Source organism: Engystomops pustulosus, chromosome 4 (assembly GCF_040894005.1).
Source record: "Engystomops pustulosus chromosome 4, aEngPut4.maternal, whole genome shotgun sequence".
Lineage (NCBI taxonomy): Eukaryota > Metazoa > Chordata > Amphibia > Anura > Leptodactylidae > Engystomops > Engystomops pustulosus.
The window spans coordinates 1,623,612-1,647,773 of record NC_092414.1 but is presented as its reverse complement, the minus strand read 5'-3'; the positions used below and the strand labels follow the sequence as shown (position 1 = coordinate 1,647,773).

General features: G+C 51.2%; 1 protein-coding gene across 1 annotated transcript in view; it reads left to right on the top strand.

Moving 5' to 3' along the window:
• LOC140125886 (glycogen [starch] synthase, liver-like) overlaps positions 1-23,936 on the top strand; it is a 92,956-nt gene extending 69,020 nt beyond the window's left edge. Inside the window, exons 15-16 of the mRNA XM_072144771.1 lie at positions 16,126-16,206; positions 23,601-23,936. Of these exons, the coding sequence (XP_072000872.1) occupies positions 16,126-16,206; positions 23,601-23,822 (303 nt within the window). The 3' untranslated portion in view covers positions 23,823-23,936. The remainder of the gene's footprint in view (positions 1-16,125; positions 16,207-23,600) is intronic.
• The last annotated feature ends 226 nt before the right edge of the window (positions 23,937-24,162 follow it).

Here is a 24,162-nt window from a genome sequence, read left to right as displayed (position 1 = left end):
GGGTTCTTCTCTGGGCTTTCTTCTGGGTGGTATAACTTCCCTCCTGGTGGGGTCTGTGTAGGGTTATGGTCAGGTTCTCCTTCTTCTTCTCTGGGCTTTCTTCTGGGTGGTATAACTTCCCTCCTGGTGGGGTCTGTGTAGGGTTATGGTAAGGTTCTCCTTCTTCTTCTCTGGGCTTTCTTCTGTGTAGTATAACTTCCCTCCTGGTGGGGTCTGTGTAGGGTTATGGTCGGGTTCTTCTCTGGGCTTTCTTCTGGGTGGTATAACTTCCCTCCTGGTGGGGTCTGTGTAGGGTTATGGTCCGGTTCTCCTTCTTCTTCTCTGGGCTTTCTTCTGGGTGGTATAACTTCCCTCCTGGTGGGGTCTGTGTATGGTTATGGTCAGGTTCTTCTCTGGGCTTTCCTCTGTGTGGTATAACTTCCCTCCTGGTGGGGTCTGTGTAGGGTTATGGTCTGGTTCTTCTCCTTCTTCTGTGTGGTATAACTTCCCGCCTGGTGGGGTCTGTGTAGGGTTATGGTCCGGTTCTCCTCCTTCTCTGGGCTTTCCTCTGTGTGGTATAACTTCCCTCCTGGTGGGGTCTGTGTAGGGTTATGGTCAGGTTCTCCTCCTTCTTCTCTGGGCTTTCTTCTGGGTGGTATAACTTCCCTCCTGGTGGGGTCTGTGTAGGGTTATGGTCCGGTTCTTCTCCTTCTTCTGTGTGGTATAACTTCCCTCCTGGTAGGGTCTGTGTAGGGTTATGGTCCGGTTCTCCTCCTTCTTCTCTGGGCTTTCTTCTGGGTGGTATTACTTCCCGCCTGGTGGGGTCTGTGTAGGGTTATGGTCAGGTTCTTCTTCTTCTTCTCTGGCCTTTCTTCTGGGTGGTATAACTTCCCTCCTGGTGGGGTCTGTGTAGGGTTATGGTCAGGTTCTCCTCCTTCTTCTCTAGGCTTTCTTCTGTGTGGTATAACTTCCCTCCTGGTGGGGTCTGTGTAGGGTTATGGTCAGGTTCTTCTCCTTCTTCTCTTGGCTTTCTTCTGTGTGGTATAACTTCCCGCCTGGTGGGGTCTGTGTAGGGTTATGGTCAGGTTCTTCTCCTTCTTCTCTGGGCTTTCTTCTGGGTGGTATAACTTCCCTCCTGGTGGGGTCTGTGTAGGGTTATGGTCAGGTTCTTCTCCTTCTTCTCTTGGCTTTCTTCTGTGTGGTATAACTTCCCGCCTGGTGGGGTCTGTGTAGGGTTATGGTCAGGTTCTTCTCCTTCTTCTCTGGGCTTTCTTCTGGGTGGTATAACTTCCCTCCTGGTGGGGACTGTGTATGGTTATGGTCAGGTTCTTCTCCTTCTTCTCTTGGCTTTCTTCTGTGTGGTATAACTTCCCTCCTGGTGGGGTCTGTGTAGGGTTATGGTCAGGTTCTTCTCCTTCTTCTCTTGGCTTTCTTCTGGGTGGTTTAACTTCCCGCCTGGTGGGGTCTGTGTGGGGTTATGGTCCGTTTCTTCTCCTTCTTCTGTGTGGTATAACTTCCCGCCTGGTGGGGTCTGTGTAGGGTTATGGTCAGGTTCTTCTCCTTATTCTCTAGGATTTCTTCTGGGTGGTTTAACTTCCCGCCTGGTGGGGTCTGTGTGGGGTTATGGTCCGGTTCTTCTTCTTCTCTGGGCTTTCTTCTATGTGGTATAGCTTCCCTCGTGGTGGGGTCTGTGTAGGGTTATGGTCAGGTTCTCCTTCTTCTCTGGGCTTTCTACTATGTGGTATAGCTTCCCTCCTGGTGGGGTCTGTGTAGGGTTATGGTCAGGTTCTCCTCCTTCTTCTCTGGGCTTTCCTCTGGGTGGTATAACTTCCCGCCTGGTGGGGTCTGTGTAGGGTTATGGTCAGGTTCTCCTCCTTCTTCTCTGGGCTTTCTTCTGTGCGGTGTAACTTCCCGCCTGGTGGGGTCTGTGTAGGGTTATGGTCAGGTTCTCCTCCTTCTTCTGTGTGGTTTAACTTCCCTCCTGGTGGGGTCTTTGTAGGGTTATGGTCAGGTTCTCCTCCTTCTTCTCTGGGCTTTCTTCTGGGTGGTATAACTTCCCTCCTGGTGGGGTCTGTGTAGGGTTATGGTCCGGTTCTCCTCCTTCTCTGGGCTTTCCTCTGTGTGGTATAACTTCCCTCCTGGTGGGGTCTGTGTAGGGTTATTATCAGGTTCTCCTCCTTCTTCTCTGGGCTTTCCTCTGTGTGGTATAACTTCCCGCCTGGTGGGGCCTGTGTAGGGTTATGGTCAGGTTCTCCTTCTTCTCTGGGCTTTCCTCTGTGTGGTATAACTTCCCGCCTGGTGGGGTCTGTGTAGGGTTATGGTCAGGTTCTTCTCCTTCTTCTCTGGGCTTTCTTCTGGGTGGTATAACTTCCCTCCTGGTGGGGTCTGTGTAGGGTTATGGTCAGGTTCTCCTCCTTCTTCTCTGGGCTTTCTTCTGGGTGGTATAACTTCCCTCCTGGTGGGGTCTGTGTAGGGTTATGGTCCGGTTCTTCTCCTTCTTCTGTGTGGTATAACTTCCCTCCTGGTGGGGTCTGTGTAGGGTTATGGTCCGGTTCTCCTCCTTCTTCTCTGGGCTTTCTTCTGGGTGGTATTACTTCCCGCCTGGTGGGGTCTGTGTAGGGTTATGGTCAGGTTCTTCTTCTTCTTCTCTGGCCTTTCTTCTGGGTGGTATAACTTCCCTCCTGGTGGGGTCTGTGTAGGGTTATGGTCAGGTTCTCCTCCTTCTTCTCTAGGCTTTCTTCTGTGTGGTATAACTTCCCTCCTGGTGGGGTCTGTGTAGGGTTATGGTCAGGTTCTTCTCCTTCTTCTCTTGGCTTTCTTCTGTGTGGTATAACTTCCCGCCTGGTGGGGTCTGTGTAGGGTTATGGTCAGGTTCTCCTCCTTCTTCTCTGGGCTTTCTTCTGGGTGGTATAACTTCCCTCCTGGTGGGGTCTGTGTAGGGTTATGGTCAGGTTCTCCTCCTTCTTCTCTGGGCTTTCCTCTGTGTGGTATAACTTCCCTCCTGGTGGGGTCTGTGTAGGGTTATGGTCCGGTTCTTCTCCTTCTTCTGTGTGGTATAACTTCCCGCCTGGTGGGGTCTGTGTAGGGTTATGGTCCGGTTCTCCTCCTTCTCTGGGCTTTCCTCTGTGTGGTATAACTTCCCTCCTGGTGGGGTCTGTGTAGGGTTATGGTCCGGTTCTTCTCCTTCTTCTGTGTGGTATAACTTCCCTCCTGGTGGGGTCTGTGTAGGGTTATGGTCAGGCTCTCCTCCTTCTTCTCTGGGCTTTCTTCTGTGTGGTATAACTTCCCTCCTGGTGGGGTCTGTGTAGGGTTATGGTCAGGTTCTTCTCCTTCTTCTCTGGGCTTTCTTCTGTGTGGTATAACTTCCCTCCTGGTGGGGTCTGTGTAGGGTTATGGTCAGGTTCTTCTCCTTCTTCTCTGGGCTTTCTTCTGTGTGGTATAACTTCCCTCCTGGTGGGGTCTGTGTGGGGTTATGGTCCGTTTCTTCTCCTTCTTCTGTGTGGTATAACTTCCCGCCTGGTGGGGTCTGTGTAGGGTTATGGTCAGGTTCTTCTCCTTATTCTCTAGGATTTCTTCTGGGTGGTTTAACTTCCCGCCTGGTGGGGTCTGTGTGGGGTTATGGTCCGGTTCTTCTTCTTCTCTGGGCTTTCTTCTATGTGGTATAGCTTCCCTCGTGGTGGGGTCTGTGTAGGGTTATGGTCAGGTTCTCCTTCTTCTCTGGGCTTTCTACTATGTGGTATAGCTTCCCTCCTGGTGGGGTCTGTGTAGGGTTATGGTCAGGTTCTCCTCCTTCTTCTCTGGGCTTTCCTCTGGGTGGTATAACTTCCCGCCTGGTGGGGTCTGTGTAGGGTTATGGTCAGGTTCTCCTCCTTCTTCTCTGGGCTTTCTTCTGTGCGGTGTAACTTCCCGCCTGGTGGGGTCTGTGTAGGGTTATGGTCAGGTTCTCCTCCTTCTTCTGTGTGGTTTAACTTCCCTCCTGGTGGGGTCTTTGTAGGGTTATGGTCAGGTTCTCCTCCTTCTTCTCTGGGCTTTCTTCTGGGTGGTATAACTTCCCTCCTGGTGGGGTCTGTGTAGGGTTATGGTCAGGTTCTCCTCCTTCTTCTCTGGGCTTTCTTCTGTGTAGTATAACGTCCTGCCTGGTGGGGTCTGTGTGGGGTTATGGTCAGGTTCTCCTTCTTCTCTGGGCTTTCTTCTGGGTGGTATAACTTCCCTCCTGGTGGGGGCTGTGTAGGGTTATGATCAGATTCTTCTCCTTCTTCTCTGGGCTTTCTTCTGGGTGGTATAACTTCCCTCCTGGTGGGGTCTAAGTAGGGTTATGGTCAGGCTCTCCTTCTTCTCTGGGCTTTCTTCTGGGTGGTATAACTTCCCTCCTGGTGGGGGCTGTGTAGGGTTATGGTCAGGTTCTTCTCCTTCTCTGGGCTTTCTTCTGGGTGGTATAACTTCCCGCCTGGTGGGGCCTGTGTAGGGTTATGGTCAGGTTCTCCTTCTTCTTCTCTGGGCTTTCTTCTGGGTGGTATAACTTCCCTCCTGGTGGGGTCTGTGTAGGGTTATGGCAGGTTCTTCTCCTTCTTCTCTTGGCTTTCTTCTGTGTGGTATAACTTCCCTCCTGGTGGGGTCTGTGAAGGGTTATGGTCAGGTTCTTCTCCTTCTTCTCTTGGATTTCTTCTGTGTGGTATAACTTCCCTCCTGGTGGGGTCTGTGTAGGGTTATGGTCAGGTTCTTCTTCTTCTCTTGGCTTTCTTCTGTGTGGTATAACTTCCCTCCTGGTGGGGTCTGTGTAGGGTTATGGACAGGTTCTTCTCTGGGCTTTCTTCTGGGTGGTATAACTTCCCTCCTGGTGGGGTCTGTGTAGGGTTATGGTCAGGTTCTTCTCGTTCTTCTCTGGGCATTCTTCTGGGTGGTATAACTTCCCTCCTGGTGGGGTCTGTGTAGGGTTATGGTCAGGTTCTTCTTCTTCTCTGGGCTTTCTTCTGGGTGGTATAACTTTCCGCCTGGTGGGGTCTGTGTAGGGTTATGGTCAGGTTCTTCTCCTTCTTCTCTGGGCTTTCTTCTGGGTGGTATAACTTCCCTCCTGGTGGGGTCTGTGTAGGGTTATGGTCAGGTTCTTCTCGTTCTTCTCTGGGCATTCTTCTGGGTGGTATAACTTCCCTCCTGGTGGGGTCTGTGTAGGGTTATGGTCAGGTTCTTCTTCTTCTCTGGGCTTTCTTCTGGGTGGTATAACTTCCCTCCTGGTGGGGTCTGTGTAGGGTTATGGTCGGGTTCTTCTCTGGGCTTTCTTCTGGGTGGTATAACTTCCCTCCTGGTGGGGTCTGTGTAGGGTTATGGTCAGGTTCTCCTTCTTCTTCTCTGGGCTTTCTTCTGGGTGGTATAACTTCCCTCCTGGTGGGGTCTGTGTAGGGTTATGGTACGGTTCTCCTTCTTCTTCTCTGGGCTTTCTTCTGTGTGGTATAACTTCCCTCCTGGTGGGGTCTGTGTAGGGTTATGGTCGGGTTCTTCTCTGGGCTTTCTTCTGGGTGGTATAACTTCCCTCCTGGTGGGGTCTGTGTAGGGTTATGGTTGGGTTCTTCTCTGGGCTTTCTTCTGGGTGGTATAACTTCCCTCCTGGTGGGGTCTGTGTAGGGTTATGGTCAGGTTCTCCTTCTTCTTCTCTGGGCTTTCTTCTGGGTGGTATAACTTCCCTCCTGGTGGGGTCTGTGTAGGGTTATGGTCAGGTTCTTCTCCTTCTTCTCTTGGCTTTCTTCTGTGTGGTATAACTTCCCTCCTGGTGGGGTCTGTGAAGGGTTATGGTCAGGTTCTTCTCCTTCTTCTCTTGGCTTTCTTCTGTGTGGTATAACTTCCCTCCTGGTGGGGTCTGTGTAGGGTTATGGTTGGGTTCTTCTCTGGGCTTTCTTCTGGGTGGTATAACTTCCCTCCTGGTGGGGTCTGTGTAGGGTTATGGTCAGGTTCTCCTTCTTCTTCTCTGGGCTTTCTTCTGGGTGGTATAACTTCCCTCCTGGTGGGGTCTGTGTAGGGTTATGGTCAGGTTCTTCTCCTTCTTCTCTTGGCTTTCTTCTGTGTGGTATAACTTCCCTCCTGGTGGGGTCTGTGAAGGGTTATGGTCAGGTTCTTCTCCTTCTTCTCTTGGCTTTCTTCTGTGTGGTATAACTTCCCTCCTGGTGGGGTCTGTGTAGGGTTATGGTCAGGTTCTTCTTCTTCTCTTGGCTTTCTTCTGTGTGGTATAACTTCCCTCCTGGTGGGGTCTGTGTAGGGTTATGGTCAGGTTCTTCTCCTTCTTCTGGGTGGTATAACTTCCCTCCTGGTGGGGTCTGTGTAGGGTTATGGTCAGGTTCTTCTCCTTCTTCTCTGGGCTTTCTTCTGGGTGGTATAACTTCCCTCCTGGTGGGGTCTGTGTAGGGTTATGGTCGGGTTCTTCTCTGGGCTTTCTTCTGGGTGGTATAACTTCCCTCCTGGTGGGGTCTGTGTAGGGTTATGGTCAGGTTCTCCTTCTTCTTCTCTGGGCTTTCTTCTGGGTGGTATAACTTCCCTCCTGGTGGGGTCTGTGTAGGGTTATGGTCAGGTTCTTCTCCTTCTTCTCTTGGCTTTCTTCTGTGTGGTATAACTTCCCTCCTGGTGGGGTCTGTGAAGGGTTATGGTCAGGTTCTTCTCCTTCTTCTCTTGGCTTTCTTCTGTGTGGTATAACTTCCCTCCTGGTGGGGTCTGTGTAGGGTTATGGTCAGGTTCTTCTTCTTCTCTTGGCTTTCTTCTGTGTGGTATAACTTCCCTCCTGGTGGGGTCTGTGTAGGGTTATGGTCAGGTTCTTCTCCTTCTTCTGGGTGGTATAACTTCCCTCCTGGTGGGGTCTGTGTAGGGTTATGGTCAGGTTCTTCTCCTTCTTCTCTGGGCTTTCTTCTGGGTGGTATAACTTCCCTCCTGGTGGGGTCTGTGTAGGGTTATGGTCAGGTTCTCCTCCTTCTGCTCTGGGCTTTCTTCTGGGTGGTATAACTTTCCTCCTGGTGGGGTCTGTGTAGGGTTATGGTCAGGTTCTCCTTCTTCTTCTCTGGGCTTTCTTCTGGGTGGTATAACTTCCCTCCTGGTGGGGTCTGTGTAGGGTTATGGTCAGGTTCTCCTCCTTCTGCTCTGGGCTTTCTTCTGGGTGGTATAACTTCCCTCCTGGTGGGGTCTGTGTAGGGTTATGGTCAGGTTCTTCTCTGGGCTTTCCTCTGTGTGGTATAACTTCCCTCCTGGTGGGGTCTGTGTAGGGTTATGGTCCGGTTCTTCTCCTTCTTCTGTGTGGTATAACTTCCCGCCTGGTGGGGCCTGTGTAGGTTTATGGTCCGGTTCTCCTCCTTCTCTGGGCTTTCCTCTGTGTGGTATAACTTCCCTCCTGGTGGGGTCTGTGTAGGGTTATGGTCAGGTTCTCCTCCTTCTTCTCTGGGCTTTCCTCTGTGTGGTATAACTTCCCGCCTGGTGGGGCCTGTGTAGGGTTATGGTCAGGTTCTCCTTCTTCTTCTCTGGGCTTTCTTCTGTGTGGTATAACTTCCCTCCTGGTGGGGTCTGTGTAGGGTTATGGTCCGGTTCTTCTCCTTCTTCTGTGTGGTATAACTTCCCGCCTGGTGGGGCCTGTGTAGGTTTATGGTCCGGTTCTCCTCCTTCTCTGGGCTTTCCTCTGTGTGGTATAACTTCCCTCCTGGTGGGGTCTGTGTAGGGTTATGGTCAGGTTCTCCTCCTTCTTCTCTGGGCTTTCCTCTGTGTGGTATAACTTCCCGCCTGGTGGGGCCTGTGTAGGGTTATGGTCAGGTTCTCCTTCTTCTTCTCTGGGCTTTCTTCTGTGTGGTATAACTTCCCTCCTGGTGGGGTCTGTGTAGGGTTATGGTCAGGTTCTTCTCTGGGCTTTCCTCTGTGTGGTATAACTTCCCTCCTGGTGGGGTCTGTGTAGGGTTATGGTCAGGTGCTCCTCCTTCTTCTCTGGGCTTTCTTCTGGGTGGTATAACTTCCCTCCTGGTGGGGTCTGTGTAGGGTTATGGTCAGGTTCTCCTCCTTCTTCTCTGGACCTTCCTCTGTGTGGTATAACTTCCCTCCTGGTGGGGTCTGTGTAGGGTTATGGTCAGGTTCTCCTCCTTCTTCTCTGGGCTTTCTTCTGGGTGGTATAACTTCCCTCCTGGTGGGGTCTGTGTAGGGTTATGGTCCGGTTCTCCTCCTTCTTCTCTGGGCTTTCCTCTGTGTGGTATAACTTCCCTCCTGGTGGGGTCTGTGTAGGGTTATGGTCAGGTTCTCCTCCTTCTTCTCTGGGCTTTCTTCTGTGTGGTATAACTTCCCTCCTGGTGGGGTCTGTGTAGGGTTATGGTCAGGTTCTCCTCCTTCTTCTCTAGGATTTCTTCTGGGTGGTTTAACTTCCTGCCTGGTGGGGTCTGTGTGGGGTTATGGTCCGTTTCTTCTCCTTCTTCTGTGTGGTATAACTTCCCTCCTGGTGGGGTCTGTGTAGGGTTATGGTCAGGTTCTTCTCCTTCTTCTCTAGGATTTCTTCTGGGTGGTTTAACTTCCCGCCTGGTGGGGTCTGTGTGGGGATATGGTCCGGTTCTTCTTCTTCTCTGGGCTTTCTTCTATGTGGTATAGCTTCCCTCCTGGTGGGTTCTGTGTAGGGTTATGGTCAGGTTCTCCTCCTTCTTCTCTGGGCTTTCCTCTGGGTGGTATAACTTCCTGCCTGGTGGGGTCTGTGTAGGGTTATGGTCGAGTTCTCCTCCTTCTTCTATGGGCTTTCTTCTGTGCGGTGTAACTTCCCGCCTGGTGGGGTCTGTGTAGGGTTATGGTCAGGTTCTCCTCCTTCTTCTCTGGGCTTACTTCTGTGTAGTATAACGTCCTGCCTGGTGGGGTCTGTGTAGGGTTATGGTCAGGTTCTCCTTCTTTTTTGGGCTTTCTTCTGGGTGGTATAACTTCCCTCCTGGTGGGGGCTGTGTAGGGTTATGATCAGGTTCTTCTCCTTCTTCTCTGGGCTTTATTCTGGGTGGTATAACTTCCCGCCTGGTGGGATCTGTGTAGGGTTATGGTCAGGCTCTCCTTCTTCTCTGGGCTTTCTTCTGGGTGGTATAACTTCCCTCCTGGTGGGGGCTGTGTAGGGTTATGGTCAGGTTCTTCTCCTTCTCTGGGCTTTCTTCTGGGTGGTATAACTTCCCGTCTGGTGGGGTCTGTGTAGGGTTATGGTCAGGTTCTTCTCCTTCTTCCGTGTGGTATAACTTCCCTCCTGGTATGGTCTGTGTAGGGTTATGGTCAGGTTCTTCTCCTTCTCTGGGCTTTCTTCTGTGTGGTATAACTTCCCGTCTGGTGGGGTCTGTGTAGGGTTATGGTCAGGTTCTCCTTCTTCTCTGGGCTTTCTTCTGTGTGGCAGAACTTCCTTCCTGGTGGGGTCTGTGTAGGGTTATGGTCCGGTTCTTCTCCTTCTTCTGTGTGGTATAACTTCCCGCCTGGTGGGGCCTGTGTAGGTTTATGGTCCGGTTCTCCTCCTTCTCTGGGCTTTCCTCTGTGTGGTATAACTTCCCTCCTGGTGGGGTCTGTGTAGGGTTATGGTCAGGTTCTCCTCCTTCTTCTCTGGGCTTTCCTCTGTGTGGTATAACTTCCCGCCTGGTGGGGCCTGTGTAGGGTTATGGTCAGGTTCTCCTTCTTCTTCTCTGGGCTTTCTTCTGTGTGGTATAACTTCCCTCCTGGTGGGGTCTGTGTAGGGTTATGGTCAGGTTCTTCTCTGGGCTTTCCTCTGTGTGGTATAACTTCCCTCCTGGTGGGGTCTGTGTAGGGTTATGGTCAGGTGCTCCTCCTTCTTCTCTGGGCTTTCTTCTGGGTGGTATAACTTCCCTCCTGGTGGGGTCTGTGTAGGGTTATGGTCAGGTTCTCCTCCTTCTTCTCTGGACCTTCCTCTGTGTGGTATAACTTCCCTCCTGGTGGGGTCTGTGTAGGGTTATGGTCAGGTTCTCCTCCTTCTTCTCTGGGCTTTCTTCTGGGTGGTATAACTTCCCTCCTGGTGGGGTCTGTGTAGGGTTATGGTCCGGTTCTCCTCCTTCTTCTCTGGGCTTTCCTCTGTGTGGTATAACTTCCCTCCTGGTGGGGTCTGTGTAGGGTTATGGTCAGGTTCTCCTCCTTCTTCTCTGGGCTTTCTTCTGTGTGGTATAACTTCCCTCCTGGTGGGGTCTGTGTAGGGTTATGGTCAGGTTCTCCTCCTTCTCTAGGATTTCTTCTGGGTGGTTTAACTTCCTGCCTGGTGGGGTCTGTGTGGGGTTATGGTCCGTTTCTTCTCCTTCTTCTGTGTGGTATAACTTCCCTCCTGGTGGGGTCTGTGTAGGGTTATGGTCAGGTTCTTCTCCTTCTTCTCTAGGATTTCTTCTGGGTGGTTTAACTTCCCGCCTGGTGGGGTCTGTGTGGGGTTATGGTCCGGTTCTTCTTCTTCTCTGGGCTTTCTTCTATGTGGTATAGCTTCCCTCCTGGTGGGGTCTGTGTAGGGTTATGGTCAGGTTCTCCTTCTTCTCTGGGCTTTCTTCTATGTGGTATAGCTTCCCTCCTGGTGGGTTCTGTGTAGGGTTATGGTCAGGTTCTCCTCCTTCTTCTCTGGGCTTTCCTCTGGGTGGTATAACTTCCTGCCTGGTGGGGTCTGTGTAGGGTTATGGTCAAGTTCTCCTCCTTCTTCTCTGGGCTTTCTTCTGTGCGGTGTAACTTCCCGCCTGGTGGGGTCTGTGTAGGGTTATGGTCAGGTTCTCCTCCTTCTTCTCTGGGCTTTCTTCTGGGTGGTATAACTTCCCTCCTGGTGGGGTCTGTGTAGGGTTATGGTCAGGTTCTCCTCCTTCTTCTCTGGGCTTACTTCTGTGTAGTATAACGTCCTGCCTGGTGGGGTCTGTGTAGGGTTATGGTCAGGTTCTCCTTCTTTTTTGGGCTTTCTTCTGGGTGGTATAACTTCCCTCCTGGTGGGGGCTGTGTAGGGTTATGATCAGGTTCTTCTCCTTCTTCTCTGGGCTTTATTCTGGGTGGTATAACTTCCCGCCTGGTGGGATCTGTGTAGGGTTATGGTCAGGCTCTCCTTCTTCTCTGGGCTTTCTTCTGGGTGGTATAACTTCCCTCCTGGTGGGGTCTGTGTAGGGTTATGGTCAGGTTCTTCTCCTTCTTCTGTGTGGTATAACTTCCCTCCTGGTATGGTCTGTGTAGGGTTATGGTCAGGTTCTTCTCCTTCTCTGGGCTTTCTTCTGTGTGGTATAACTTCCCGTCTGGTGGGGTCTGTGTAGGGTTATGGTCAGGTTCTTCTTCTTCTCTGGGCTTTCTTCTGTGTGGCAGAACTTCCTTCCTGGTGGGGTCTGTGTAGGGTTATGGTCAGGTTCTCCTCCTTCTTCTGGGTGGTATAACTTCCCCCCTGGTGGGGTCTGTGTAGGGTTATGGTCCGGTTCTCCTCCTTTTTTCCCTGGGCTTTCTTCTGGGTGGTATAACTTCCCGCCTGGTGGGGTCTGTGTAGGGTTATGGTCAGGTTCTCCTCCTTCTTCTCTGGGCTTTCCTCTGTGTGGTATAACTTCCCTCCTGGTGGGGTCTGTGTGGGGTTATGGTCAGGTTCTCCTCCTTCTCTGGGCTTTCTTCTGGGTGGTATAACTTCCCTCCTGGTGGGGTCTGTGTAGGGTTATGGTCAGGTTCTCCTCCTTCTCTGGGCTTTCCTCTGTGTGGTATAACTTCCCTCCTGGTGGGGTCTGTGAAGGGTTATGGTCAGGTTCTTCTCCTTCTTCTGGGTGGTATAACTTCCCGCCTGGTGGGGTCTGTGTAGGGTTATGGTCAGGTTCTCCTTCTTCTCTGGGCTTTCTTCTGGGTGGTATAACTTCCCTCTTGGTGGGGGCTGTGTAGGGTTATGGTCAGGTTCTTCTCCTTCTCTGGGCTTTCTTCTGGGTGGTATAACTTCCCGTCTGGTCGGGTCTGTGTAGGGTTATGGTCAGGTTCTCCTCCTTCTTCTGGGTGGTATAACTTACCTCCTGGTGGGGTCTGTGTAGGGTTATGGTCCGGTTCTTCTCCTTCTTCTGTGTGGTATAACTTCCCGCCTGGTGGGGTCTGTGTAGGGTTATGGTCAGGTTCTCCTCCTTCTTCTCTGGGCTTTCCTCTGTGTGGTATAACTTCCCTCCTGGTGGGGTCTGTGTAGGGTTATGGTCAGGTTCTCCTCCTTCTTCTCTGGGCTTTCCTCTGTGTGGTATAACTTCCCTCCTGGTGGAGTCTGTGTAGGGTTATGGTCAGGTTCTTCTCCTTCTTCTCTGGGCTTTCTTCTGGGTGGTATAACTTCCCTCCTGGTGGGGTCTGTGTAGGGTTATGGTCAGGTTCTTCTCCTTCTTCTCTGGGCTTTCTTCTGGGTGGTATAACTTCCCTCCTGGTGGGGTCTGTGTAGGGTTATGGTCCGGTTCTTCTCTGGGCTTTCTTCTGTGTGGTAGAACTTCCCTCCTGGTGGGGTCTGTGTAGGGTTATGGTCAGGTTCATCTCTGGGCTTTCTTCTGGGTGGTAGAACTTCCCTCCTGGTGGGGTCTGTGTACGGTTATGGTCAGGTTTTTCTTCTTCTTCTCTGGGCTTTTTTCTGGGTGCTATAACTTCCCGCCTGGTGGGGTCTGTGTAGGGTTATGGTCAGGTTCATCTCTGGGCTTTCTTCTGGGTGGTAGAACTTCCCTCCTGGTGGGGTCTGTGTACGGTTATGGTCAGGTTTTTCTTCTTCTTCTCTGGGCTTTTTTCTGGGTGGTATAACTTCCCTCCTGGTGGGGTCTGTGTAGGGTTATGGTCCGGTTCTTCTCTGGGCTTTCTTCTGGGTGGTATAACTTCCCTCCTGGTGGGGTCTGTGTAGGGTTATGGTCAGGTTCTCCTCCTTCTTCTCTGGGCTTTCTTCTGGGTGGTATAACTTCCCTCCTGGTGGGGTCTGTGTAGGGTTATGGTCCGGTTCTGCTCCTTCTTCTCTGGGCTTTCTTCTGTGTGGTATAACTTCCCTCCTGGTGGGGTCTGTGTAGGGTTATGGTCAGGTTCTGCTCCTTCTTCTCTGGGCTTTCTTCTGTGTGGTATAACTTCCCTCCTGGTGGGGTCTGTGTAGGGTTATGGTCCGGTTCTTCTTCTTCTCTGGGCTTTCCTCTGTGTGGTATAACTTCCCTCCTGGTAGGGTCTGTGTAGGGTTATGGTCCGGTTCTTCTCCTTCTCTGGGCTTTCTTCTGTGTGGTATAGCTTCCCTTCTGGTGGGGTCTGTGTAGGGCAGTGATGGCGAACCTTTTAGAGATCAAGTACCCAAAATGAGACCCAAAAACCATTAGCTTTTCCAAAGTGCCAGCACAGCAATTTAGGCAGTAACAAACTTATTGCTACCAGAATCTTTGAGCTCCAATCCGACACCTTTTCACTCTTTGGACAGGACCAAGCAGCACAGGATGGGTCATTTTACAATAGCAGGGCACTACTTGGACTGCCTGAGACTGCAGGAAGATGCCATGTCTGGCAAACTCTGTGCCTGGGCGACAGCCCATGTGCCCACAGAGAGGTCTCCGAGTGCCATCTCTGGCACCAGTGCCATAGGTTCGCCACCACTGGTGTAGGGTTATGCTCAGGTTCTTCTCCTTCTTCTCTGGGCTTTCTTCTGTGTGGTATAACTTCCCGCCTGGTAGGGTCTGTGTAGGGTTATGGTCAGGTTCTTCTCCTTCTTCTCTGGGCTTTCTTCTGTGTGGTATAACTTCCCTCCTGGTGGGGTCTGTGTAGGGTTATGGTCAGGTTCTCCTCCTTCTTCTCTGGGCTTTCTTCTGGGTGGTATAACTTCCCTCCTGGTGGGGTCTGTGTAGGGTTATGGTCAGGTTCTCCTACTTCTTCTTCTCTGGGCTTTCCTCTGTGTGGTATAACTTCCCTCCTGGTGTAGTCTGTGTAGGGTTATGGTCAGGTTCTTCTCCTTCTTCTGTGTGGTATAACTTCCCTCCTGGTGGGGTCTGTGTAGGGTTATGGTCAGGTTCTCCTCCTTCTTCTCTGGGCTTTCCTCTGTGTGGTATAACTTCCCTCCTGGTGTAGTCTGTGTAGGGTTATGGTCAGGTTCTTCTCCTTCTTCTGTGTGGTATAACTTCCCTCCTGGTGGGGTCTGAGTAGGGTTATGGTCAGGTTCTTCTCTGGGCTTTCCTCTGTGTGGTATAACTTCCCTCCTGGTGGGGTCTGTGTGGGGTTATGGTCAGGTTCTCCTTCTTCTCTGGGCTTTCCTCTGGGTGGTATAACTTCCCTCCTGGTGGGGTCTGTGTAGGGTTATGGTCAGGTTCTCCTCCTTCTTCTCTGGGCTTTCTTCTGTGTGGTATAACTTCCCTCCTGGTGGGGTCTGTGTAGGGTTATGGTCCGGTTCTTCTTCTTCTTCTCTGGGCTTTCTTCTGTGTGGTATAACTTCCCTCCTGGTGGGGTCTGTGTAGGGTTATGCTCAGGTTCTTCTCCTTCTTCTCTGGGCTTTCTTCTGTGTGGTATAACTTCCCTCCTGGTGGGGTCTGTGTAGGGTTATGGTCCGGTTCTTCTTCTTCTCTGGGCTTTCTTCTGTGTGGTATAACTTCCCTTCTGGTGGGGTCTGTGTAGGGTTATGGTCAGGTTCTCCTCCTTCTTCTGTGTGGTATAACTTCCCGCCTGGTGGGGTCTGTGTAGAGTTATGGTCAGGTTCTCCTCCTTCTTCTCTGTGCTTTCTTCTGTGTGGTAGAACTTCCCTCCTGGTGGGGTCTGTGTAGGGTTATGGTCGGGTTCTTCTCTGGGCTTTCTTCTGGGTGGTATAACTTCCCTCCTGGTGGGGTCTGTGTAGGGTTATGATCAGGTTCTCCTCCTTCTTCTCTGTGCTTTCTTCTGTGTGGTAGAACTTCCCTCCTGGTGGGGTCTGTGTAGGGTTATGGTCGGGTTCTTCCCTGGGCTTTCTTCTGGGTGGTATAACTTCCCTCCTGGTGGGGTCTTTGTAGGGTTATGGTCAGGTTCTCCTCCTTCTTCTCTGGGCTTTCTTCTGTGTTCTATAACTTCCTGCCTGGTGGGGTCTGTGTAGGGTTATGGTCAGGTTCTTCTCCTTCTTCTGTGTGGTATAACTTCCCTCCTGGTGAGGTCTGTGTAGGGTTATGGTCCGGTTCTGCTCCTTCTTCTCTGGGCTTTCTTCTGTGTGGTATAACTTCCCTCCTGGTGGGGTCTGTGTAGGGTTATGGTCAGGTTCTCCTCCTTCTTCTCTGGGCTTTCTTCTGGGTGGTATAACTTCCCTCCTGGTGGGGTCTGTGTAGGGTTATGGTCAGGTTCTCCTCCTTCTTCTCTGGGCTTTCTTCTGGGTGGTATAACTTCCCTCCTGCTGGGGTCTGTGTGGGGTTATGGTCAGGTTCTCCTTCTTCTCTGGGCTTTCTTCTGGGTGGTATAACTTCCCTCCTGGTGGGGTCTGTGTAGGGTTATGGTCCGGTTCTTCTCCTTCTTCTCTGGGCTTTCCTCTGTGTGGTATAACTTCCCTCCTGGTGGGGTCTGTGTAGGGTTATGGTCAGGTTCTCCTACTTCTTCTGGGTGGTATAACTTCCCTCCTGGTGGGGTCTGTGTAGGGTTATGGTCAGGTTCTCCTTCTTCTCTGGGCTTTCTTCTGGGTGGTATAACTTCCCTCCTGGTGGGGTCTGTGTAGGGTTATGGTCAGGTTCTCCTCCTTCTTCTGGGTGGTATAACTTCCCTCCTGGTGGGGTCTGTGTAGGGTTATGGTCAGGTTCTCCTACTTCTTCTGTGTGGTATAACTTCCCTCCTGGTGGGGTCTGTGTAGGGTTATGGTCAGTTTCTCCTCCTTCTTCTCTGGGCTTTCCTCTGTGTGGTATAACTTCCCGCCTGGTGGGGTCTGTGTAGGGTTATGGTCAGTTTCTCCTCCTTCTTCTCTGGGCTTTCCTCTGTGTGGTATTTCTTCCTGCCTGGTGGGGTCTGTGTAGGGTTATGGTCCGGTTCTTTTCCTTCTTCTTCTCTGGGCTTTCCTCTGTGTGGTATAACTTCCCTCCTGGTGGGGTCAGTGTAGGATTATGGTCCGGTTCTTCTCCTCGTTCTCTGGGCTTTCCTCTGGGTGGTATACCTTCCCTCCTGGTGGGGTCTGTGTAGGGTTATGGTCAGGTTCTTCTCCTTCTTCTCTGGGCTTTCCTCTTGGTGAGGTCTGTGTTTGACAATCCCCTCTCTCTGTTTTCTCCTCCACAGTTCTACATGCACGGCCGGCACCTGGCTCTTTCTAGAATGTTCCCGGACAAGTTTGAGATGGAGCCCAGCGCACCTCCAAAGGTGAGAATAGCTGACCCCACTCCTAGTCGATTCTCCACCGCTGTTCATCCTAAGCCTCCTGGTCCATTAAACTGCTGCTCAGATTGTGTTGGATGTTGTGATGGCCATCAATGGATGTTATTGTGCGGAAGACCCTCAAAAAGATCATGATCCTAGGGTCATCCCTGGTCCCTGTATCTGGAGATGGCTCATAGGCTTTTCTGGGATCCATTGGTCTTGGGGTCATCATTAGTCTCTACAGATGGAGATGATTCAGGAGTAGTGATGTTCTGGTCTATACCGAATTTGGTGGGTTTGGCACCACTGATGCCACTGTTCAGACTTTGGGATTGTGTCTGGAAAAAGCGCCAAACTGCTTGATTGACTACTGAGCAGCCAATCAAGCAGCTTCCAGCCCCTTAGCAACCATAGGCCTGTCCTCTGTAGGCATGCCTGTGATTGGCCGGGCTGGACATGTGACTCTGCAGTATAAGAGCAGGGTCCCGTGTCCAGAAGCCATTACACACAGGAGGTTGCTGCTCGTCATAGGGTCAGTCAGGCTCCTCAACAGCAATTATCCTTCTCAGGGGACATAGGTAGAGACAGGAGGCTCCTGATATTAGAGACAGGTGAAAATAATTGGCCTTGTAAAGGCACCCTGAGGATCATTCACTGCTATAGTGCAGGTACTGTCAGCATTACTGCATCATCCAGAAGTATCTTAAAGACAGAGTCTCAGTATAATTTGCTTTTCAATCAAAAACAAAATTGTGGTGTTCACACCCTGGTGCTCGCCCATCTGCAATGCAGACCTGCCCACCCACCGCTTCAGGTGAGTACCAACTAGGTGAATTCGGCTTTACATATGCTGGAAAGGGTGTGTGAGCCGCAGCAGGCAATTGCAGAATTTCATCTCCAGAACATCCAGGTGAGTGAGAGTAGTGACCAGCAGCACTTCACCACCAATGACTGGACCTCCATGAGGAATACTGGTTCAGTGCTGCTTCCAATATGGTCACCACAGATGACTTCATCCTCAGCTCCACCATTCACATCTTCAGCTCTTCAAGCCATGACAGAGGATGTCATTAATGGAGGAAGAGGAGGAACAGGTGTCAGGCCGGTCCACATGCTCACAGGAAGGGAACAGTTTTAGAGAAGAAAGAAGAGTATTGTTTCTCAGAGCCGTGGGACACCCGGAGTAGCTCATGGGCGTCATCGAGGACAGCTTGTTCCTGCCTCCGGCAGCCTGACCAGGATACTCATCAGTACTGGAGGAGGAGGAAATTGTCAATGCAACAGGGGCACCAGCACCACCCCAGGTGGGAGAGGGAGCATGGCCACAATGTGGAACAACATGTTTAAACCTCCTCCTCCACCACCATCAGATATGGACGGAATAGCAGGAGGCAGAATGTGACTCCTATGGTGGAGGATTATCTGTCCACACGTCTGGGTGGGAAAATTGTCCTGAGCTTTCCCTCTATGCTCTGCAGGTGCTGCCCTGCGGCCGGTGCGCTGTTAGAGGGCGGGTTCAGCACCACCGGTCGTGTCATCACCGACAAGAGAATCTGCCTCTCTGCAGACAACATGGACATCCTAACATTTATTAAGATGAACCAGGCATCGGTCCCATGGATAAGTTAGTAGAGAGTCAAGCACTGCATTACCTGAATTTTTACTTCAAATGGTCAAATTCTGCAGCAGCTGGATTGTAGCCGCAGTGAGTGGAAGGGTGCTTTTTGGTCATGGTAGCACCGATTGTCACCACAGTTGGAAATGATCCGGGGTTCCTCATGGATTCTTTGGTCTTTAGAGCATTGATCGTCTCAGAGTTGTAGGTGACTCATGGAATTCTTGGGGAATCCTTGGGGATTCCTTGGTCTCGAGGCAGTGCTTGGTCTCCACAGCTGGTGATGACTCTTTATTGGATTCTTTAAATTTGTAGGTGATTCATGGGCTTCTTGGGATTCTTTGGTCTTGAGGTTGTCCTTGATCTTCACAGCTACTGATAACCCAGGGCCTTCTCAGGAATTTATTGGTGTTGGTAGCACCTATTGACTAAACAATTGTAGATTATTCAGTCGTAGGCTTCTCTTCAGTTCTTGATCTTAGGGTCATTCTTTGGGATTGCTTGATCTTGTCCTTAGTCACCAGAGATGGAGATGACTCCGGGATTCCTTGATCTTGCTGTACCTGCACATAAACATGTGCTTTTACTGGGCTGCTAACAACAGAGGAGTGTGAGGTCCCCTCCTACGCCATTGACAGGAGCAGAGCCCATATGAGTTTGCAGAATAGGTCCTGCTCTGAGTTTATGGGCTTGGGCAGACAGCTCACAGATGGAGCCATAGGGGCTCATTTACTAAGGGTCCAAATGCCGCACTTTCGTCGGGTTTCCCGAATATTACCGTTTTGTGCCTTATTACCCCGGGTAATTAATCGGGGAGGATTTGTGTCGGAAGACCACGCACTTACATGCACCAGTAAGAAGCAGGTGAACTCCGGAGGACCTCGGCGCAGAAGCAATGGATGATGGATATCGGACGCACGATCTTAGTGAATCGCGCCGGACCCGAATCCTCGTCGGACAACGCACCGCCATTAAGTAAATGTGCCCCATTGAAACAATTGCAATGTGTGTGGGCCCACAGAATTACATGGGGACATCTGTTTGCCATTGTTTATCCAAGAAAATGTCAAGAGGGCTTAGGAGCATTGTCTGTCTGCACCGTTCTAGGAGACTGTGGGGCTTCGCAGGGATTCCGTGGTCTTGGTAGCACCGATTGTCACCACAGATGGAGAGGACTCAGGGTTACTCGGGGATTCCTGAGTTTTGAAAGTGTTGATTGCCTCTGCAGTTGTAGGTGATGCTCTTTGGTCTTGAGGTTGTCCTTGGCTGTCACAGCAGGATGCAGGGCATTCTCATGGATTCCTGAGCATCTATTGTCTTGGCGGTTAGACATGGTTCAATCAGAGGCGTCTTGATCTTAGAGTCATCCTTGTAGCTGGAAATGACTCATGGACTTCTCAGGGATTCCTTGGTCTTGAGGTTGTCCTTGAGTTCCATCACTTGAGATGACTCTGGGTTTCCTTGATGTTAGGGACCTCCTTGTTCTCTACGACTAGTGATGACTCAAGCTGGAGATGACTGAGGTTGTCCTGGGGATTCCTTGGTCTTGAGGTTGTCCTTGAGTTCCATCACTTGAGATGACTCTGGGTTTCCTTGATGTTAGGGACCTCCTTGTTCTCTACGACTAGAGATGACTCAAGCTGGAGATGACTGAGGTTGTCCTGGGACTTCTTGGGGATTCCTTGGTCTTGAGGTTGTCCTGGGTCTCTACAGCTTACTCAGGACTTCTTGGGGATAGGTTCTTCAGGTCATCCTGGGACTTCTTGGGGATTCCATGGGTTTTAATTCTTTGACTCAGGTTTTCTTATGGATTCCTTGATCTTGGGAGCATATGTTGTGTCCATAGCTAGAGGTGTCTCATTGGGTTGTCGGGCATTTCTTGGTCTTGGGAGCATCAGTTTTGTCCGCAGCTGGGGATGGCTGAGGTTGTCCTGGGACTTCTTGGGGATTCCTTTATCTTGAGGTTGTCCTGGGACTTCTTGGGGATTCCTATATCTTGAGGTTGTCCTGGGACTTCTTGGGGATTCCTATATCTTGAGGTTGTCCTGGGACTTCTTGGGGATTCCTTTTTCTTGAGGTTGTCCTGGGACTTCTTGGGGATTCCTTTATCTTGAGGTTGTCCTGGGACTTCTTGGGGATTCCTTTATCTTGAGGTTGTCCTGGGACTTCTTGGGGATTCCTTTATCTTGAGGTTGTCCTGGGACTTCTTGGGGATTCCTTTATCTTGAGGTTGTCCTGGGACTTCTTGGGGATTCCTTTAACTTGAGGTTGTCCTGGGACTTCTTGGGGATTCCTTTATCTTAAGGTTGTCCTGGGACTTCTTGGGGATTCCTTTATGTTGAGGTTGTCCTGGGACTTCTTGGGGATTCCTTTATGTTGAGGTTGTCCTGGGACTTCTTGGGGATTCCTTGGTCTTGAGGTTGTCCTGGGTCTCTACAGCTGGAGATGACTCAGGACTTCTTGGGGAAAGGTCTTTAGCTCATCCTGGGACTTTTTGGGGATTCCATGGTCATGACTTTCTCCTGGAGCTTCTTAGGGATTCCTTTGTTTCGACAGTTGGAGATGACTCGGGGTTTCTTAGGGATTCCTTGGTCTCGGGAGCATCTGTTGTGTCCACAGCTAGAGATGACTCATGGAGTTGTCGGGGATTCCATGGTCTTGAGGGATCCATCATCTCCGCTTGGATTCTCCTTGTAGTAATTAACATTTTATTATTTCAGATCAATAATATCATAAAATCTTTGCTGAATGTGTCGTTGGCCCCGGCCATAACTCACGAGATATCCGCTCTATATGTGATAAATGGTGGCAACGGTGACCGGGCTGCTGCGTCACCACCTCATAGTCACCACTATCCCATCCATCCTGATTACTATCAATGACAAAGCATCAGCCATCTGCCCAAACTAACATCTATTACTCCCTGTTATCAGCCATTACTCTCTGTTATCAGCCATTACACCCCGGGGAGAGGAGACTGTACAGGGGGGGATACAATCTATTACTCTCTGTTATCAGCCATTACACCCCGGGGAGAGGAGACTGTACAGGGGGGATACAATCTATTACTCTCTGTTATCAGCCATTACACCCCGGGGAGAGGAGACTGTACAGGGGGGGGATACAATCTATTACTCTCTGTTATCAGCCATTACATCCCGGGGAGATGAGACTGTACAGGGGGGGGGGGGATACAATCTATTACTCTCTGTTATCAGCCATTACATCCCGGGGAGAGGAGACTGTACAGGGGGGATGCAATCTATTACTCTCTGTTATCAGCCATTACATCCAATTTAAACCAACTCTTTGCTACGGTGTCATGTCCTGTATTCCACTCCTTGCACCAAGGCCTGAAAACCTGTCCGAAGACACATCACCGAGGTGGCATAAATGATACGTATAGTACATATGGTATACCTGTCGTCTGATGGTCTTACCCTAGTGTATGACATCTAAGTGTCACTACGTGAACACCCCCGGTTCCTTAAAGACACATTGTTTACAGAGGCCACACAATTACGGAGCTCCGATTTGAGCCGTAAGCCTGCGGTCAGGTTTTGACAAATACAATAACGGTCCAACACAGTCTTGTCCACATAGCAGCAAAGGTTACATGCAGACCGACTTCTAGTAATACTATACTCAGAGACTCCTGCAGGGAGAGTCCATTCTCTGGGAACAGTCCTTCATGTAGGAAAAAGGATAGCAAAAACAAAGGGTCTCCCCTTCAGATGAGGGCCACAGTCCCTTGGTGAGGAGCTCTGCTATCACAGCACAACTGGGAGAAAGAAATATATACAAGGCAGAAAAGTACCTGATTGTGGACTTCAGCCCATCAGGGGATATTCACTGTCAGAGTCAGGGCTGCAGCCGGCTGGGGGCACTCGCTGGTGGGATTCATCGCCTGGACAGCTCTGGTGGTGGAAAATGGATCGGCAGAGGTAGGTGCAGAAGCAGCAGGGGTGGGATCTGGCGCAGCTATAGCAGGGCTGAAGGTCCCGGGAGCAGGTGCTATAGCAGGAACGGATGATGCTGGAGGATCAACCTGTGCAACAGAACCTCTCACCACCCGGAGATCGTCCGCTAGCAGGAACCTCAGGAACACTGGTGGCTCTGGAACTGCTGACATGGGACACCCAGAAGCTGGAACAGCCGGGAGGTCATCTTCAGCCCTTCTCTGACCGACCTCCAGTAGCTGGGGGCGCTGTAGAGCGCATGATGATGGCCACGGGAGCCATAGATTCTTCTCCATTGCTGAGAGATAGAGGAGTGTCATTCGCAGACTGACCTGCAGCTGTAGGGGGCGCTGTAGAGCGCATGATGATGGCCATGGGAGCCATAGATTCTTCTCCATTGCTGAGAGATAGCGGAGTGTCATGCTCAGACTGACCTGCAGCTGTTGGGGGCGCTGTTGAGCTGGCGGTGGAGACCTCTGTAGTAGCAGGACATTCTCACCATACAGCATGGGCCTCTTAACAGGTGGTCTTGGATACTCCACGGGCCGGTCAGCGATGGCTACTGGAGTGTTGGGCTCCTTTAGGATAGCCTCCAGCGTGGGGGGAGCCCAGGGGATACCGGTTTCCCTGCCGCTTGGACTGGCTGCAGCAGATTCCACAATCAAAAACGGAAAGAACCCTCCGGAGCGTACGGAACCAGGACACCGATAGTGGAGAGGAACCTCTGCAGGGGTGGAACCGGAGAGGATGGATTCGGAGCAGGTGGAGAGCCACACTCTGCCCCAGGCTGGAGGTAGGTGTCCACAAGGGAGGCCCGAGTCGTACCTCAATGCCTCCGGATGGGATGCGCTGCCGCGATGATCAGAGTCTCAAAGGCTTCGAGGAGCTCCGGGTCCTCATTGAGAGGTAAAGGCCTCGGCCTCACTGTATGCGCAGGGGGCGGAGCTTATCCCGTGCAGACCGTGGCTTCACGCCAGTGACTTTTGGCGGGCTGGAATTACTTGATGCGTAGCACAGAGGTTGCAGCGGTTAACCCCTTCAGTGCTGCAGCAATGGCTCTTTCAGCAGATGTAGCAGAGCTGACAAAGTTCTTTGCAGGGATTAACCTCATAGGTGCTGGAGAAGAGCTCTGGGTAATGGATGTGGGAGCCCGTGGTGGTAACAGCCGTATCCAGGGATCAGACTGAGGCAACGTAGTACAAATCACCTTACAGATCTTTATTGAACAACAGCAGGCAACGGGTCTAAACAGTCAATAGCAGATCTGGATTCTGGTACCGGAGTGGTCATGGAGAGGGTCCTCAGGAATAGTGCACCAGCCTGGTACTAGATGTTGGGATGATTGAGGTGGGGCTGAGTCCAAACGTGGAAGCTGCAGCTCTGGGTCAGAGTCTCCTGACCTATTGCCTGTCCAGGCAGAGGCTACATCTGCTATAACATAATCTCTCAGAGTTAGAAACTTACTAGAGGGTTCATGACTCCCTAGACAGCTCCTGACATGGAGAGGGCGCTATTCACTACTACCAGCCGCCTATGCGTTGGCAGGGGTGTTGCACATATATCACATACAGGGGTGTAACTCGGAGAGACAGGGCCCCATAGACTTCTGATTACACATGTATATACATCACAGATATGTTATATACATATTATGCTGTGCTCCTCCAGTCACATCAGAGGCCGGGGCCCCTGACACTGCGGGCCCCATAGTGGTTGCTCCCTCTGTAGTTAGGCCCCTGATCACATATCCCCAGTGACTCTCATGTATATATATGTATATCGCTCCCGCACTATTCATCCTGTATGTTGTGTCCCTTTTATAGACAGATGGGTTCCGCTTCCCCCGTCCGTCCTCGGTGCCCCCTTCTCCATCGGTGTCTCAGCCCTCCAGCCCCCGTGAAAGTGAAGATGAAGAAGAGGAGGAGGAGGAGCGCTACGACGAGGATGAGGAGGCCGAGAGGGATCGGCACAACATCAAGTCCACGTTTGCCCTCGGCCCGGTGTCTCGTGGCAAGAAGAAGAAACATGGAGAATACAGGAACTGATCTGATACATTGCACCAGCACCGCCCCTGTGGCAGGACGAGCAGTGTCCCTACTGCTTATAGATGTGGCTCTTATCTGTGTGGTAGTCAAATAGTTAAACCTTCATTGCTTTCACGGCTATTTGTGGCTTTATGATATTTTGGGGGACCGTACCCCTCCATATCACATCCTGATCCTGAGTGTCTTCTTCTCTAGTCACATCCAGAGCTGCATCCACAGAAGGTTCCTTATACTCAGAGCCACTTACCTGTCACATGCAGCTACATTGTGTGACAAAGTTTCTGGTTTTAGATACAAAACCAATGGCAGATCTTCCTTAGGGCGTAATGGGCGATTGCCC